Raw genomic sequence first — 16720 nt, 5'->3', positions numbered from 1 at the left:
ATCTTAACTGGTAGTCTTCTTAGGTTGCAAATACTCCATGTGGTATCTAGTCTGGAAGTTATACTTAAGTAGTTTTCTTCGTTTTCTTTTTGGTTTAAAATCCTTGTTATTGGATTTGTGAGACACCAAGCAAATATATATTTGACTAGCCCTTTCTAGATTTATTCCATTTTTGGCCAGAGGCCTACTTTTTAAGAAATGGCTCCAAAATAAATTTCTTTCTCTGACATTATCTTCCTAACTACTTGTTCACTTTTAAAATTTTTGAGTCTCATCTGAAATTCTAGTCTTTGATTAGACGAACAATGATGAAAATGCCATTTGTCTTCCTAAGGTAGTCACTTATTGCCAAGACTTCATAATCCTTAGCAATGATTTCTAGATTCCTTAAAGTATTATTATTATTTGTGCCCACAAAAATCCCCAGGAATGGGTAATAATAACTAATAATAGTCAAGTTTGACAAACCTTGGGAGGTTCTTTCTCCTGTCCTAGATGCATGCTTCTCAAAGATAGCAGACTACTTTCTTATTATTGTTAGATTGACAAAGAGCTCTCAGGGCAGGGGATTATTACCACCACTATTGGTCTCTTTTTATGACCCAGTTATAGTGCTACATCACTCTTCTTTAGATGACAAGCAGCAGCTTCCTCCTTACAGCTCTCTGTCTCTTCCTGTTTGGAAATAACTTCAACTATAAATCTTCAATCAACAGTCTTCTTCCCTTTCTCTGTCATGTTACATTCTTCTATTGTCCAATTGCATCACTTAGGTGAGGATTCAGCTCTGCCTCTTGAGTTTCCTTTTCTTTTTTGATTTTAACATTAAAATTCCTTTCCATTTTAGGAATACTTCATTATCCCCTGGTTAGCGATGTCTTCTTCAAACTAGTTTATTTTTTTCTTCCAGTTGAGAGATTAGTCTTCACTTTAACATTAATAACAATAATTGAATAAGGCAGAAAGACAAACATTACACATTCTATGCAGGGGTTGACATAATTCTCCCTACTTCATATTTTCCAATAGCAACATCCACAGGGTTCAGGAATGTGATTATAACTTGACTTCAATACATGCAAGAAATAAGACTAACTTTCAACTGACAGATATGGATGCACAAGAATCTTTCTGTGTATTTTAATTTTCTTTGAGAATTAATCATGTTGATAAGGCACTCTTATTTCACATATATTTTCCAAAGAAAATTCAGGTTACAGGAAAAAAATGATTAGTCATGATAGAAACCCCTGCTTCATTTAACAGAAAAGGATTTGCTTATCCATCATTGGTGGCATCACTTTAAGAATATTGCTGCTGCTATGTGTGTGATTGCCAAAAAGCTGCCATTTTTAAATGCTGCCACTTTGTAGATTGTATTGTGTGTGTGTGTGTGTGTGTGTGTGTGTGTGTGTGTGTGTGTGTGAGAAAGAAAGAGAGAGAGAGAGAGAGAGAGAGAGAGAGAGAGAGAGAGAGAGAGAGACATCAGAGTATCAAATGTCAAAGCAGGAGGGAAATAAATATGAAGGTTAATGAGAACTAGAAACTGACGTAATGTTAGAGTAATTTTAATAGCGAATTAAAAATTATTTTATATTAACTGGTCAAACAGAGAAAATTGAGATCTGCCTGCACTCTATTAAAGCAAGCAGAAATGTAAGGAGCTTCTATGTATTTGTATGATATTTTTTGCTTCATTTTTTTACTTTTTAAAAATGATTACCAGTTTGGGGATGAAAGATCTATGAAGGTTAACAGGGAGTATGGCGTGAAGATAATGGACAAACATAAAAGTTGTTTGTTGAGCAGAGGCTTCATATGACAGATAAGAAAGATGACAGACCTCTGAGAGTGAGACATCTCTGGTTACTGGGATGATAAACAAAGAAGGTTATCTGTTCCAGGGCAAGCGGAAACAAGAAAAAAATAACATACAAAGAATTTTCATTTGCAGAGATTACAATCTGCTTTTGCCTTGTTATTCTAGAAACCGAAGAAGATGAATTTTACTAGAATTAAAGGTCTAAAGCTTAGAAAGGTCTTTAGAGGTTATCAAGTCTAAATCCTTCTTTTTTTACATATGAGGAAACTGAGGCCCAGAAAGGTTGTGACTTTGCCCAGAGTCATACAGGTAGAATGGGAATTCCATCAATAATGTAATACTTTTGCTTATCTTTCCTAAAAACTGGGTCTGTAATTGACTTCTAATCTCAATGACACTGATTTCTATTGAAATCCACTGATTTCATATTTGGCCACTGGACCCAGATGACTCTGGAGGATAAAGTGAGACTGGTGACTTAGCACAGCACCCCCCACTCAAATCCAATTCATGTACTTGTCATGGCATCACCTCCCTGATGTCATGGTCTTCTTCAAGAATGAAAGAAAAACATCATCCTTTTATTCATTTTGTCCCACCACTGGCTCTTCATCTGACAGTAAATCATAATTATCTTACACCAGTTCTTAAGAAATTTCCCCTTTTATGAGAAGGTCCTTTCTCTGATAATTGGATAAAAAAAAATAATCGTTCTACTTAAAAATCTTCAGCTATTTACTGTTTCCAATTGTGTAAAGTTTAAGCTCCTTAGCCTAGTATTCAATACTGCCTATAATATGGATACGCCATACCTTTCTATCTTTGTCTACAACTATTCCTTTCCACATAAAGTATGTTCCAGTTAAAGACTCGTTCTCTCTCTTTTCTATACAGGGATGTGCTGGTAAATGTTTAACATCTGGCTCTCAAGAAAAAATGTAGCATGGCATTTTAAAAAATTAATTTGCATTATTTTAAAAATATTTTATTTTTTCATAATTGCTTGTAAAAACAATTTTTGACTTCTTTTTTTACAATTTTGAGTTCCACATTTTCTCCCTCATTCCCTTCTCTCAAGTAAGAAGGCAAGTAATTTATGTGCAGTCATGCAAAACCTATTTCCTTATTAGTTGCTGTGACTAGTCATGAAAGAAAAGAAACCAAAAAAGAAACCAGAAAAATAAGGAAAGTTGAAAAAGATATGCTCCAATATACATTTAGATTCTATCAACTCTTTTCCTAGAAATGGATAGCATTTTTCACTATAAATCCTTTGGAATTGCTTTGGATTATTGTTTTGGTGAGAATAGCTAAGTCATTCATAGCTGATCATTATATAATATTGATGTTACAATGTTCTGCTTCTGTTTATTTCACTTCGCATTAGTTTGTGTAAGTCTTTCCAGGTTTTTGAGAGAGCATACTGCTCATCATTTCCTATAGTACAATAGTTTTACATCACAATCACGTGCTCAAACTTGTTCAACTTTTCCCCAATAAATGGGCATCCCCTCAATTTCCAATTCTTTGCCACTATAAAAAGAGCTGATATAAATATTTTTGTATATTAGGATCTTTTCCTTTTTGTTTTTTGTCTCTTTTAGATACAGACCTAGTATTGCTGGGTCAAAGGGTATGCATGGTTTTGTAGCCCTTTGGGTATAGTTCCAAATTTGTTCTCTAGAATGGTTGAATCAGTTCACAATTCTACCAACAATGCATTACTCTCCTCCAACATTTATCATTTTCCTTTTCTGTCATATTAGCCAATCTGATAGTTGTAGCATTGTATCTCACAGTTTTTTAAATTAACATTTCTCTAATCAATAATGATTTAAAGCATTTTTCAAATGATTATTTATAACTTTGTTTACTTCATCTGAAATCTGCCTATTCTTATTCTTTGATCATTTATCCATTGGGGAATGGTTCTTATTTTTATAACTTTGCTTCCATTCTCTATCTATTTGAAAAATGAGGCCTTTATCAGAATAACATGAAAAATTTTTCTAGTTATGATTACTGTTTTTCCCCTTTATTCTGTTTTACCATTTATTTAGCCTTATCTCTCCTTTCACCATGTCCTTACTCAAAAGTGTTTTACTTCTGACCACTATTTCCCTCAGTTTTCCCTTCATTCTAACAATTTTCTCCTTTTCTTATTCCCCACCCCTTCTACTTTCTTGTTTGGTAAGATAGACTTCTATAAGCAACTGCATATGTTATTCCCTCTTTGAGTCATTTCTGATGAGAGTAAGGTTCAAGTGATTTTCCCACCTTTTTCATCATCCCCTCAAACTTTTCCCCTGAAGGATTTGCTGGGTAGGTGATTTTTTCTTAGAATGCTATCTCCAGGGTGGCTAGGTGGAGCAGTGGATAGAAAACTGGCCCTGGAGTCAGGAGTATCTGAGTTCAAATCTGGCCTCAGACACTTAATGATTACATGTGTGGCCTTGGGCAAGCCACTTAACCCCTTTGCCTTGCAAAAAAACCTAAAAAAAAGAATCCTATCTCCTTTGCTTTCTGGAATGCCATATTCCACACCTCTTTAATGTGGAAGCTACTAAATCTCATGTTATCCTGACTGGTTCCATGAGATTTTAATTGCTTTTTTCTGGCTGCTTGAAAAGTTAGTTTCTCCTTAACCTAGTAACTCTGGAATTTCACTCTAATATTCCTGGGAGTTTTCATTTTGAAATCTCTTTCAGAAAATGAGTGTTGAATTCTTTCAATTTCTATTTTATCCTCTGTTTCCAGAATATCAGGGCAGTTTTCCTTATAATTTCTTTTTTTGCTTGTTTGGTTTTTTTTTTTTTGGATTTTTGCAAGGTAATGGGGCTAAGTAACTTGCCCAAGGTCACACAGCTAAGTAAGTATTAACTGTCTGAAGCCAGATTTAAACTCAGGTCCTCCTGACTCCAGGATTGGTGCTCTATCCACTGTGCTATCTGCCTCTCATAATTTCTTGAAAAATGATGTCTAGGCTTTTTTTTAAATCATGACTTTCAGGTAGTCTAATAATTCTTAACTGATCTCTTCTTGATCTACTTTCCAGGTCAGTTGTTTTTCCAACAAGATATTTCATATTTTCTACTATTTTTTTTCATTCTTTTGATTTTGTTTTATTGTTTCTTGTTGTCTCATAAAATTATTAACTTTCATTGAGCCAATTAAATTTTTTAAGAAATTATTTTCTTCAGCAAGCTTTTTATCTCCTTTTCCATTTGTATAGTTCTACTTTTTTTTAGGTTTTTTTTTTTTTTGCAAGGCAAATGGAGTTAAGTGGCTTGTCCAAGGCCACACAGCTAGGTAATTATTAAATGTCTGAGACCAGATTTGAACCCAGGTACTCCTGACTCCAAGACCGGTGCTTTATCCACTATGCCACCTAGCTGCCCATATAGTTCTACTTTTAAAGGAGTTCTCTTCAGGGAATTTTTATGCCTCTTTTTATCAAGTGACCTTCTGTTTTTTAAGATGTTATTTTCCTCAGTAGTTTTTATACCTTCTTTGCCAAGTTGTTGACTCTTTAATCCTGATTTTTTTTTGCATCATTCTCATTTCTTTTTCCCATATTTCCCCCACCACTTTGATATTTAGAATTCTTTTTGATCTCTTCCAGAAATTCTTTTTGGGTCTGTGACCAATTAACATTTTCTTTGAGGCTTTTGTATATAACTGTACTGATTTAATTGATTACTTTTTTGTGTTTTGATCTTCCCTGTCATCACTGTAACTTTCTATAATAAAGTTGTTTTTGTTATTGTTGTTGCACATTTTTTAACTTATTTCTTGACTTTTAATTTTATATTAGAGGTGTGTTTATTGCTCTCTGTGATCTGACAGGTCTGTGATCTGACCTGTGAGTGACCAGAAACACTCTTTTCCATGATGGAACTGTGACCAGGGTCCCCATTCCCTAGATGGAAAGTTCTGGTAGGCTAGTGCTTAAAGCTCTCCTCATCTCCATGATACAGATCCAAGTATAGACAATGCAACAGAGTTCTGCCCCCCAGAGAAGTAATGGGATCCCTGTAATCTTCTAAATTTGTCATCTGACCTTTTTACCATTTGTGGACCAGGAGCTCCGAAGCTGCTGCTGCCATTTCAGCATCCCCGGGGTCTATTGTTGCTGGCACTGGTCATGGTTGCTCTTGTATAGCGGTCCAGGGCATTACTGCTACCCTGCTCAGGCATGGCTTGCCCTGGGCCTTTCCTTTGAAGCTGATTTGGACTGGGAAATTGTTTCACCCTTTCCTTTATTAGTTCTACTTCTTCATAATTCATTTTGAGGTGTTATTTTAGAGTTGTCAGAAGGATAATTTGAGAGAGCTCAGATGAGTCCTAGCTTTTCTCTGCTATCTTGCTAACTTTAATTTGCATTATTTTTTTTTAGGTTTTTGCAAGGCAAACGGGGTTAAGTGGCTTGCCCAAGGCCACACAGCTAGGTAATTATTAAGTGTCTGAGACTGGATTTGAACTCAGGTACTCCTGACTTCAGGGCCAGTGCTTTATCCACTGCGCCACCTAGCCACCCCTTTAATTTGCATTATTAACATTTTCTTCATCACTTTCTTAAGACCAACCAATCAACAAAATAATAAATCAATCTTTGATTTATAGTTTGCCTATTTCTAAGGCATAAACTACTCACAATGAAAATTTCATAATTGACTTCTGGTCTGGTTCTAGCTGCTTCCTGTATACATACCTGATTACCTTTGTTCGTGATCTTTGTTATGCCCGAAATACTATTCCCAATTCTTTCCTTACCTATTTAATTCTTGCCTTTAAAGCCTAATCCAAATGTTCCCTTCTTCAGGAACTTTTCTCTGATTACCCCATTTACTAATCACCTTTCTGTGTATCTCCAACTTTATATTCTTCTTGTATACTCATCACAAATTATACTTTATGATACTTCATATCACACATTACACCTATTAGATTTTAAACTTGACATCAGGGGCTATGTCCTATCTAGATCTTGTAACGCCTCTATTATTCAGTACTAACATGTTTTGTACAAATTAGATTTGCTGAATTTTTGTTCATCTGCAATCTCCTTCAAGTTGTAACTCTATCCTCCACATATATTCACTGACTGTTAGTAACAGTAGATTTTAAAAAGTATATAGGGATAATATTATGTAGGTTATTTGAGTAAATTAGCAAATAGGGAACATCTTTCTTATTTGATCTCAGTCACCTAATAAATCTTTGAAAACTGAAATTCTGTATCCATAGATTATATGCTCTAACTTTTTCCTTTCCTACTCTCACCTATCTACTTAGCAGCACATTGATGAACATAAATCTTTGTTGAGTTGACTGGATTAAACAGATTTTAAAGGCCCTTATTTTGACAACCATAGACAATGCTTAAAATATAATCAGAATTTTAAGAGACTACAACATTTGATAATACTTAAAATATTTATTAGTATGAATCAGTGTATGTTAAAACAAAATAATAGGTACAGTTTTGTTGCTGTTGCTGTTGGAATTTGGTGATTTTTGTGAAGAGAGGTTGGGAATGCACTACTATTTAATGAAAGGGAGAAAAGTCCTGATATCATAAACGCATTCCCCCTAAGCAGGAACTGGGGCCAGCCCAGTCAAAGCCCTTTGCAAAAACACAAGAGAGAAAGCAACACACATTGCAATACATAATGTTGACAATGGAACACTTGATCAGGTTTAAAAGATGATTAAAATAGTAAACATATATCACTGATACACTTCATATGTCTGCATACATGTCAGAGTTTTCTAGCCTATTGCTCAACTTGCCCTGCTCCTTGGGGAGCAATATAAAGTGGGAATCTACCAATAGGGTTTATTTTCAGCTATCATATATTGTAGTGCTATGTCTGGAAGAAGCCTTCCACACTCATAACCTCAGCACATAGCACAGTCCCAGATACATAATAGACACTTAATAAATACTACTGAGTAACACTTGGGAATATCCCCTGTAAGGAATGAGATTAATCCTCTTTGGGGCACAACTTCAGTACCCTAACTGTGAGAGAATGGTTAATTTAAAGCCCTCAAAATCTTGCCGCCTGAATGGAAAATGCATTCTTAGTATTATTCATGTACTATTTGAAAATTTTTAAAAATGGCAAGTCAACAAGCTGTTTATATCATCTTCTTGTATATCACTACTTTCTATCTTTGGCCTTTCTGATCTTAAGTGTGAAATGGGCACTATAAAAATTCATATTTACAATTTGCACTGGATATCTGTGAGCCAGATTCAGCCAATGAAGGGTGTATCATGTTAGCCTAAGAAATGTAAAATCATATTTATATATGTATATATGTACACAGAAGAGATAAAAAGGGGCAAGGAGAGAAAAATGAAAAAAGAAAATGCAAAAGAGAGAAAAAAGGAAAGAACCAAGGAAGAAGGAAGGAAGGGAGGGAGGGAGGGAAGAAGGAAGGAAGGGAGGGAGGGAGGGAGGGTAAAAAGGGAGAAAAGAAAAAAGAAAAGGAGGGAGGGAAGAAGAGAAGTTTAGAGAATGATTAAAATGCTATGTCACCTTTAATGCTCTGACCAGAGTTTATGGGGGCACATTGTTTTATAAGGTCACCTTGTAATATACTCTGGTTACAGTTCATGTTTTAACTCAGGCTACCCTGATTTTTTTAAGTAGCTCTCATGAAAAATCCTGAATCCTAAAAAGGGTCTAGATTCTTTCCAGAGAAGGCTCAATAGACATACAAATCTGTTTTCTTAGCCATGCTTTATCACCTCTTTCGATAATGAAGGTTTTTTCTCTCCCCAACCTGCTTCTGATAAAAACAGTATCAGAAAGATAGAGTCAAAAAGCTTAAAATCTATTCCTTTCTGAAGAGAGCCCTGGGTCCATTATTTTTTTTTTGGTGGTGGTGGGGGGAAATGAATATTCATGTTCTGTAATCAGAATTAGCCTCCTTTATGTTAGAATTTGTCCACTGTAATTCCCTAACTATGTGACAAATGGATATGATTCCTTACTTTCTCTGCTCTATTCCCTGCTCAGTTCAAACACAAATTCATTTTTTGTGCTCAAAGAGGAAAAATTCAACATAAATCTGAATGTCATCCAGAAGAATTGACTTGTTTCTCATATCAAACTATTTACATCCAGAAGGATGTGCAGATCTGTATCAAACCTGTGGATTATGACAATGTAGGAAATCCCATAAAGTCTTTTCCCAGATAGCTAGAATTCCTCTTTACTCTTTGTGAGTATTTGCTTTTGTCTGAAATAAGTAAGACTCAATCCTATACTAAACTACAGGTTGACTGTATGGAATTCCTTCCAGCCACTAATATTTAAGAACTAACAAACCAGTTCTAACAATTTCAGAAGTGCAGTCAGAGAATCAAACTGACTGTGTGCACAGTAAACAAAAACAAAAACAAAAACCTTTTTATTTGTAATCTTTTGTAATCTGTCATTTGTATTTGTTTTGTAATTTATAATCTTTGGGATTTTATTTGCTATCTTTTTTTTAATGTAAAAACTTTTTTTTCAAAAGGTCTTTATTGTCAGCCTGGCTTCATGTACCCTTTGATTGTTTTTCCATTTACGGCCCCACCTTTTTAAACCACAAAACAGGGATAGTTGTGACACCCATGTTGGTCCCTAAGTAGATACTTTTTTGGGACACTGACAAAACTCATTTCTTCAACCCAGGAAAAAAAAAGATTCAGCATGCAATAGGAACTAAATAATCATGGGGATGGTCCTATATTTGTTCCCAAAGACTTGAAAACTCCAGGTATTTATCCATTAATTTCTCTCCTAGTTCTGATATGAACTAATCATATGACCTTGGACAAACTATTTACCCTTTCTGAGCCTTTGCTTCCTTCTTTCCAAAACAAAAATGATTAGAGTAGATGCCCCCTAAGATCCCTCCCATTCTCTAGTTCTCTGAGTGATATGATTGTTTCTTAGATCACAATTAAGGTCCTCACAGAAAAATAAAAATGATTCCAAATTTTCCTTGACTTCATAGTACTTGATTAGATATTTTGGGAAGAATGGAATTTCTTCTTATATTATGGTAAAAAGAGAGTTGGATTTAAAGGCAAAAAGCTTAGGTTCAAAACTCACCTCTCCTAGTGATCTTGGGTGAATTATTTAATCTTATCTGATTTTTCTCATCCAAAAAATGAGAAGTGCTGTTGTCTCAGTGACCTTTAAGGTCCCATCCAACTTTAATCCCTTATCCTCTACCAAGGTTACTGGACCTGAGATATCCTAACAGTCCTTTCTCAATTTGAGTCCCGGTGATGAGTCAACCACTATACCATTCTAGATTGGTAAAAAAATTGGAATGCAAAAAGGATTTAAACTTTGGGAAAAACTAGTTTCTCTCCTTGTCCCTCTCAATCTTTACTTCCCTCTACTGGCTCCAAGGACTCTTCAAAACTAAACAGACAAAAGATATTCAAATCCTTCTGTTACAGAAGTAACTAAGGAATATGGGTCAGGAAGGCCATTCCAAGATCTATCTTTTGTGCAGATATGATGGACTACTGCATTGATAGAGTGTGGAGGAGCCCACAGGATATCTTTTTTTTAAATGCTTCTTTTTTGTCTAATAGTTTTAATATGTCTAAAAGACTAAGGCATATGCCACTTACTCTAGCTAGCTGTTCAATAATATAACCAAGCTTTCATCATCACAAGCTAACTCTACAGTTTAATCTGTGGCTTCTTTTTCTTCAATTCTCAACAGATTTTATTAGCAAGGAAATACTCTGTTCATTGAGTTACCTGCCCAACAAGATGACAAGCAGATGGTAGAACCTCTTTAAAAAAAATGTCTCTGTTCTCTACCTTAGTCTCTGCTCAAAGGCAATCTTACATAGAAATGCCTTCTATTTTTGTTTTTGATTTTTTTTCCTGTAACTAGACCTTCTCAATCTCCACGTCATTTGCAACAGTTTTCTCAGATATGTTATTCTACATACATACCTGAAACTCAAAATGTGTGCAATGCTAAACAATGAGGGGAAAAAGAAAGATCTAAAAAAGATTTTCCTTTCTTCTTTCTTTCTTTTATTCTTTCCATCTCCTTTCCTTCTCTTTCTTTCAAATAAATCTTCCACTCTTCTTTTTTCAGTGAATTGCTCAAACCTATAGTTTTGGGAACAGTTGGACAATACTTGTCTGTTCTCTAAAGAAGATGTGGGAAGTATGGGCTAAATTCTATTTCTTAAAAAAAAATTTTAGAGCAGATCTAAAATTTAAAAATAAAAACAAGCTCAGTTCTAAAATCATATAAAAAGTTATCTCCTCATTAACTAACTTCCACCGGTGACTGGGGAGGTCATCTGCAAAGGCAATGGGACTGGAAGGACTCTTGCAGTGTGGCCAGCCCATCTGGGAAGTCAGAGAGGAACAATCCACCATAGGATCTCCCACACAAACTGAGCCAACAAGAATACATCCTCTTTTTTGCAAAACTTGAATATTGGGAGGGTGTAACAAAAAACTCAGTATATACTAGTCATCCAACCACTCCCTTCTTTCACCCACTCAGTAAAAAAAAGCACTGTTTTAAAAAATGAGAGAGAAAGGGAGGGGGAGGGGCAAGATGAATTTGGTATACTCCAATTTATCAATATAAATAGTATGACTAAGGATTTTTCAAAAATTTCTGCAAAATCCTTTCTCAGGGAAACTTTCTAACTGTGATGCCTGAATATTTCTCATAATGCAGAGCAGGGTTTGTTTGTTTGTTTTTTTAAAACAAGGCACAAGGTCACCAAGAATGGAAAATCTTTCAGTGCACAAGAAAATGGGATTTGAGTTCTTCAAGTACATCAGATGATATCCCAAGGGGTCAACAACATCGCCTGCTTGCTTGTGGTGTTTGCTTCCCGAGCTTGATTGCTCCATTGTTCCCATTTTCATGAGGATCCAAGGGTGGGATCTGACGACCTAGAACATAACATTTCAATAATATTTGTTAATATTTAGCTCATCATTCCTTGAATGGTTATCAAACCATAGAAATCATTTATTGCAAAACCATCTATTTTGAATTGGAAGGGAGCTTAGAGATTATCAGATTCATTTCTTATTTTATACTTCAGGAAACAGTCCAGAGAGGAGGTGAACTAACTTTGTCAAGGTTACATGCCAAAGTATCCAGGTACTGTGACTAAAAATCCCATGCCATTCTATTGTTATTAAACTGATGAGAGAATAACTTTGTTTTTCTTTTTTCTTTTTTGCAAGGCAATGGGGTTAAGTGACTTGCCGGAGGTCACACAGCTAGGTAATTATTAAGTGTCTGAGGCAGAATTTGAATCATGACCTCAGGGCCAGGGTTCGATTATCCACTGTGCCACCTAGCTGCCCCAGGGAATAACTTTAATACATATGAAGTTATTATACTTGGATTCTAAAAAATCTACTTAATAAGTGTAATATGGGGTCATGGACTAGGCAGCAGTTGAATTAAAGAACAAGGTGGCACAGTAGGTAAAGTTCCAGAATTACAAATACCAGAAGGCAAATCTGACAGACACTTACAAGCTATGGGACCCTGGGTAAGTCACTAAAACTCCAGATTGCCTGAGTTTCCTCAGCTGCAAAATAGGGCTAATAATAACAACTACCTTCCAAGGGTTCTTTTATGGATCAAATGACATAGCAATTATAAAATATTTAGCACAGTGTCTGACACAAAGTAAGTGCTATGTAAATGTTAGTTGCTATCTGGAATTTTAGTCCAATCATTTATTAAGGGTTTTCTAACCTCAGTCAAGTGCTGGGGATAAAAAGAGAGACCAAAAAACAATCTCTGTCCTCAAGAAGTATATTTTTTAACAGAAGAGACAACATGTAGATAACTAGGTAAGTACCATGATATATAAGAGAAAATAGAAGGTAATCTGATTAGAAAAGGCAGTTGATTGAGGGCCAGGAAAGGTCTCTTGCAGAAAGGGAGACTTGAGTAGAGTCTTGAAGAAAACTAGGAAAACCAAGAGGAGAAAGCAAAGGGTTCAGAACATTTCCATCATGAGGGACAAGCAATACAAAGGCATGGAGATAGGAAATGGTGTATTATGTTTGACCTGTAGAGATGAATCATAGAGTACATGGATGGGAACATAGGATTAGAAGACTGGAAAGGCAATAGGGAGTCAGGTGATAAATAGCTTTAAATACCAAACACTGGACTTCTATAATGGATCCTGGAAGTAACAGGGAACTACTAGAATTCACTGGGAAGGTGGTAAGATCTATGCTTTAGAAAAGCCACCATGCAAAAAATCCTTGGAAGAATTCTCTGAATTGATACAAAGTGAAGTGATCAGAACCAGAAGATCTTTGTATATAATAATAGGAATATTGTAATTATGATCAATTTTGAAAGACTGATCAATATAATGATCCAAGACAATTTCAAAGAACTCATGATGGAAAATGCTGTCCAACTTGAGAGAATTGGTGAACTGTAAGTGCAAACTGAAGTATAATATTCTCACTTTCAAAATTTTATTTGCCTTTTTTTTTTGCAACATGGTGTTAACCTCTAATAGTCATTGAGTGTGCTGAAATTCTGAAGGGGAAAGATTCACTTTGCATTGTAGAGGTCTTGGCATAATTGATAAGGCACAAAGATCATGGGTTTGGGAGGAATCATCAATTTGGAAGGAGTCATACCTCCTACCTAGTAGCTGTAATGGATATCCAACCCCATCCTAAGTTGAAGGCCACTTCCTTCCTTTGATGGACAAGTTTTTCAGATTCCATCATCTGATAGTGAAAATGTATTTTAAAAAAAACTTTTCAAAGCTGTATCCTTGGGGGTTTGATTCTCTTATCAGACCTGCTGCATATACCTGCTTAATCAGCAAGCTTAGAGAAATATCAATAAATGTGTATGTTAACCTAATTTTGTTTTGTTCCTTTTTTTAAGGCAAAACACTGGAGGTTAATACATTTGTCCCTTATTAGGACAAACTTTGAAGTTTAAATATATTTAATGAAATTTATTGTTTTTAGGTCAAAATCATGGAAGACCCCTCCTTCAATGGCTAATATGGAAATGTATTTTGCATGATTTCACATATATATTTGACATCTTACTGCTTGTCTTCTCAGTGGAAGGAGGAAGAGAATTTGGGTCTCAGATTTTTTTTTAAAAGAAAACTAAAAAAGAAATAAACTTTAAAAACCTCTCCATGATAGGGAGACCAGTTAGGATGGATGATATATTTAGTCTAGGAGAGATAGGATGAGGATCTGAACTAGGGTTATAACTTTGTGAATAGATAGAAGTTACAGATGAGGGATGTTCTGAAGGTAGAATTAGGATTTGGCAAAAAAGTTAGTATGTAGGGTTAATGAGAGTGAGGTGTCAAGGATGACATATTAAGGTTGCGGTTCTGGCAGATTGGGAGGATAGCGATACCTTACTCTGGACTCTGGATAGGGAAGTTCAGAAGAGGGGAGGGTTCGGAAGAAAAGACAGTTAATTCTGTTTCCATCATTTTGAGTTTGAGACACCCAGAAGTCAGCTAGTTTGAGAAGACTATGGGACATCCCGGGTTCTGTGATAAGGTAGGACTGAAGCTCAGAAGAGAGACTAGGGCTAGGTAGAGAGATCTGAAAATCATCTCTATGAAGATGATAAATGAAACTATAGAGTTGGTGAGATCAGTAAGGAGAAGATTATTGTGCAAAAAGAGAAGATCTAGAACATAACTGAGGGATGCTCTTGGTTGTAAGTATAACATTGATAAGAAAAGAAAAGATGGCCAATAAAGAATATTGAAGGAGAGTAAGAAAAAAAATTAGAGGAAGAGGAGAAAGCAATGTCATGAAAATCTAGAGAAGTAAAAATGTCCTGAAGGAGAAGGTGATCAACTCTATCAAATGCTGCAGAAAGAACAATAATATGACAAATGAGAAAAGGTCAATAGATCTGGCAATTAAAACATTAACTGCCATGAAAGCTACAGTGATGCTCATAACTAAGTTATGAGAGGCATAGAGTACTCAAAAATAAGGAGGCAATAGTCCTTATGAATGTTGTCCTTGTCAGATCATATTTGGAATTTCTGGGCACAAAAGTGTAAGGAAAGAGATTGAAAAACTGAAGTGTATAGAGGAGGGCAACATGAAGTAGAAAGAGGAGAGAATAAAAATAGAGAGAAAAACCAAGAGTCTATGGTCTGGGCAAGAGGTGACAAGCTTCCAAACTATGTCAGAGGCTATGGGAGTAGATAAAGAGAGAAGACATGACAGAGATGTTGTAAAAAAGAGTAGAAAAGATTCAGCAACTGAGAGAATACAGGTTGAGGTGGGGAGTGTGATGAGGTAAAGAGAAGAGTCAAGGATCATGCCAAGGTTGTGGATCTATGTGATTGAAAATGAGGTAGTGTCCTCAAGAGAAATGGGGAAGTCTAGAGGAAGGAGGAATTTGAGGGGGGAAATGTAATAAGTTACATAAGGGAATCTTGAGATGTCCACGGGATATCCAGGTAGATATGTCTAATAAGTAGTAGGTGATATGAGAGTGAAATTTAGGAGAGAGATTAAAGCTTAGATATATAGATTTCAGAACCTTCAGCATAGAGATAATTGAGTCAATTGGAACTAATAAGGTTATTAAAAGTAAGTGGTAGGAAAGAGAAAAAGGTACCAAAAGAAAGTCTTGAGGAATGCCTCACTTAGAACATTTATATGGACTAGCAAATACAATATAATTTAAGGAAGAGAGAGCTAATAGGTGGAATTGGGAAAGGTTGCCCCCAATCTGATTATGGCAAGATCCTTATCCATAGTAGATCAAATTACTTGGGTTTGATGAAGTTTTTCCTTATGATGGAAAGAAATACAGGAATACATCATATAAAATTGAGCAGCAAAAAAAAAAAAAAAATGACAGGATCTTTTGAATTGAATGGAATCCCAGAAGCTATCTGTTTAGTACAACCTGAATCCAAACAAGAGATTCCCCCATAACATCCCTGACATCTTCAACTGCTTTTCACATATCTCAAATTAGATATCCAAAAAATATCTTAAATCTAAGAAGTCCAAAATCAAACTCATTATCTTTCCCCTAAACTTTCTCTCTTCCTCCTATTTTTCTTATTACTGTAGCCATTCTCACTAAGGCTCCCCTGAATTCCTCACAATCTCTCATATGTAATTTGTTGCCAAGATCTGCAATTTCACCTTTGCAACATCTCTTGAATATTATTCATTCTCTTCTCTGACACTGCCACTCCTCTAATGTCCTCCTGGTGTGTCTGTCTGCCTTAAGTCTCTGCTCACTTCAATCTGTGCTCCCTTCAGCCACTAAAGTGATTTCCTGTAACAAAGGTCCAATCACATCATATATAGCTCAACCCCCAACCTAACTTTCAATAAACTCCAGTTACTGGCAATAATCTCCAATAGCTACCTATTACCACCAGGAACAAATATAAAATGCTCAGATTGACATTCAAAGCCCTTTATAATCTAGTCCTCTCCTACCTTTCCAGACTTCTCCCTGACAATACTCTTTGATGCAATAATACTGTAATAATTAATCTCTAGCATTAATTGCTAGAGAGGGTTTTCCTTTTAAAAAGTTTAAATCTGCCTTATTTCAACATCTAGTTTCTAATTCTGCCAAACAGAAAGTCCAAACATAAGTCCTATGGGAAGTCTTTAGATACTGAAAGATAGCTCTACCCAATTTTATTTTATAATATTGTTGTAAAATAGTTATAGCTATCATAATAGTTACATACACATATAGTTCATTCACAGTTGCTTGGCTCAATCTTTCTACCATAATTGTGATTTTTACCATAGTTGACTTCAATACTCACACTGATGCCCATCAAATACCCTATGATCTTATAGCATAGAGTGTCCT

At 35.5% G+C, this 16720-nt stretch overlaps 1 protein-coding gene across 1 annotated transcript in view; it reads right to left on the bottom strand.

The window, feature by feature from the left end:
* Positions 1 to 7236: 7236 nt before the first annotated feature.
* The window catches only part of RAB31 (RAB31, member RAS oncogene family), a 196042-nt gene continuing 186558 nt past the window's right edge, over positions 7237 to 16720 (bottom strand). Inside the window, exon 7 of the mRNA XM_074201263.1 lies at positions 7237 to 11772. Within this exon, the coding sequence (XP_074057364.1) occupies positions 11675 to 11772 (98 nt within the window). The 3' untranslated portion in view covers positions 7237 to 11674. The remainder of the gene's footprint in view (positions 11773 to 16720) is intronic.

This window comes from Macrotis lagotis, chromosome X (genome assembly GCF_037893015.1).
Source record: "Macrotis lagotis isolate mMagLag1 chromosome X, bilby.v1.9.chrom.fasta, whole genome shotgun sequence".
In the NCBI taxonomy this organism is placed as follows: Eukaryota; Metazoa; Chordata; class Mammalia; order Peramelemorphia; family Peramelidae; genus Macrotis; species Macrotis lagotis.
Note: the sequence above shows the minus strand (reverse complement) of the source record. Positions and strands in the feature narration are given on the sequence as shown.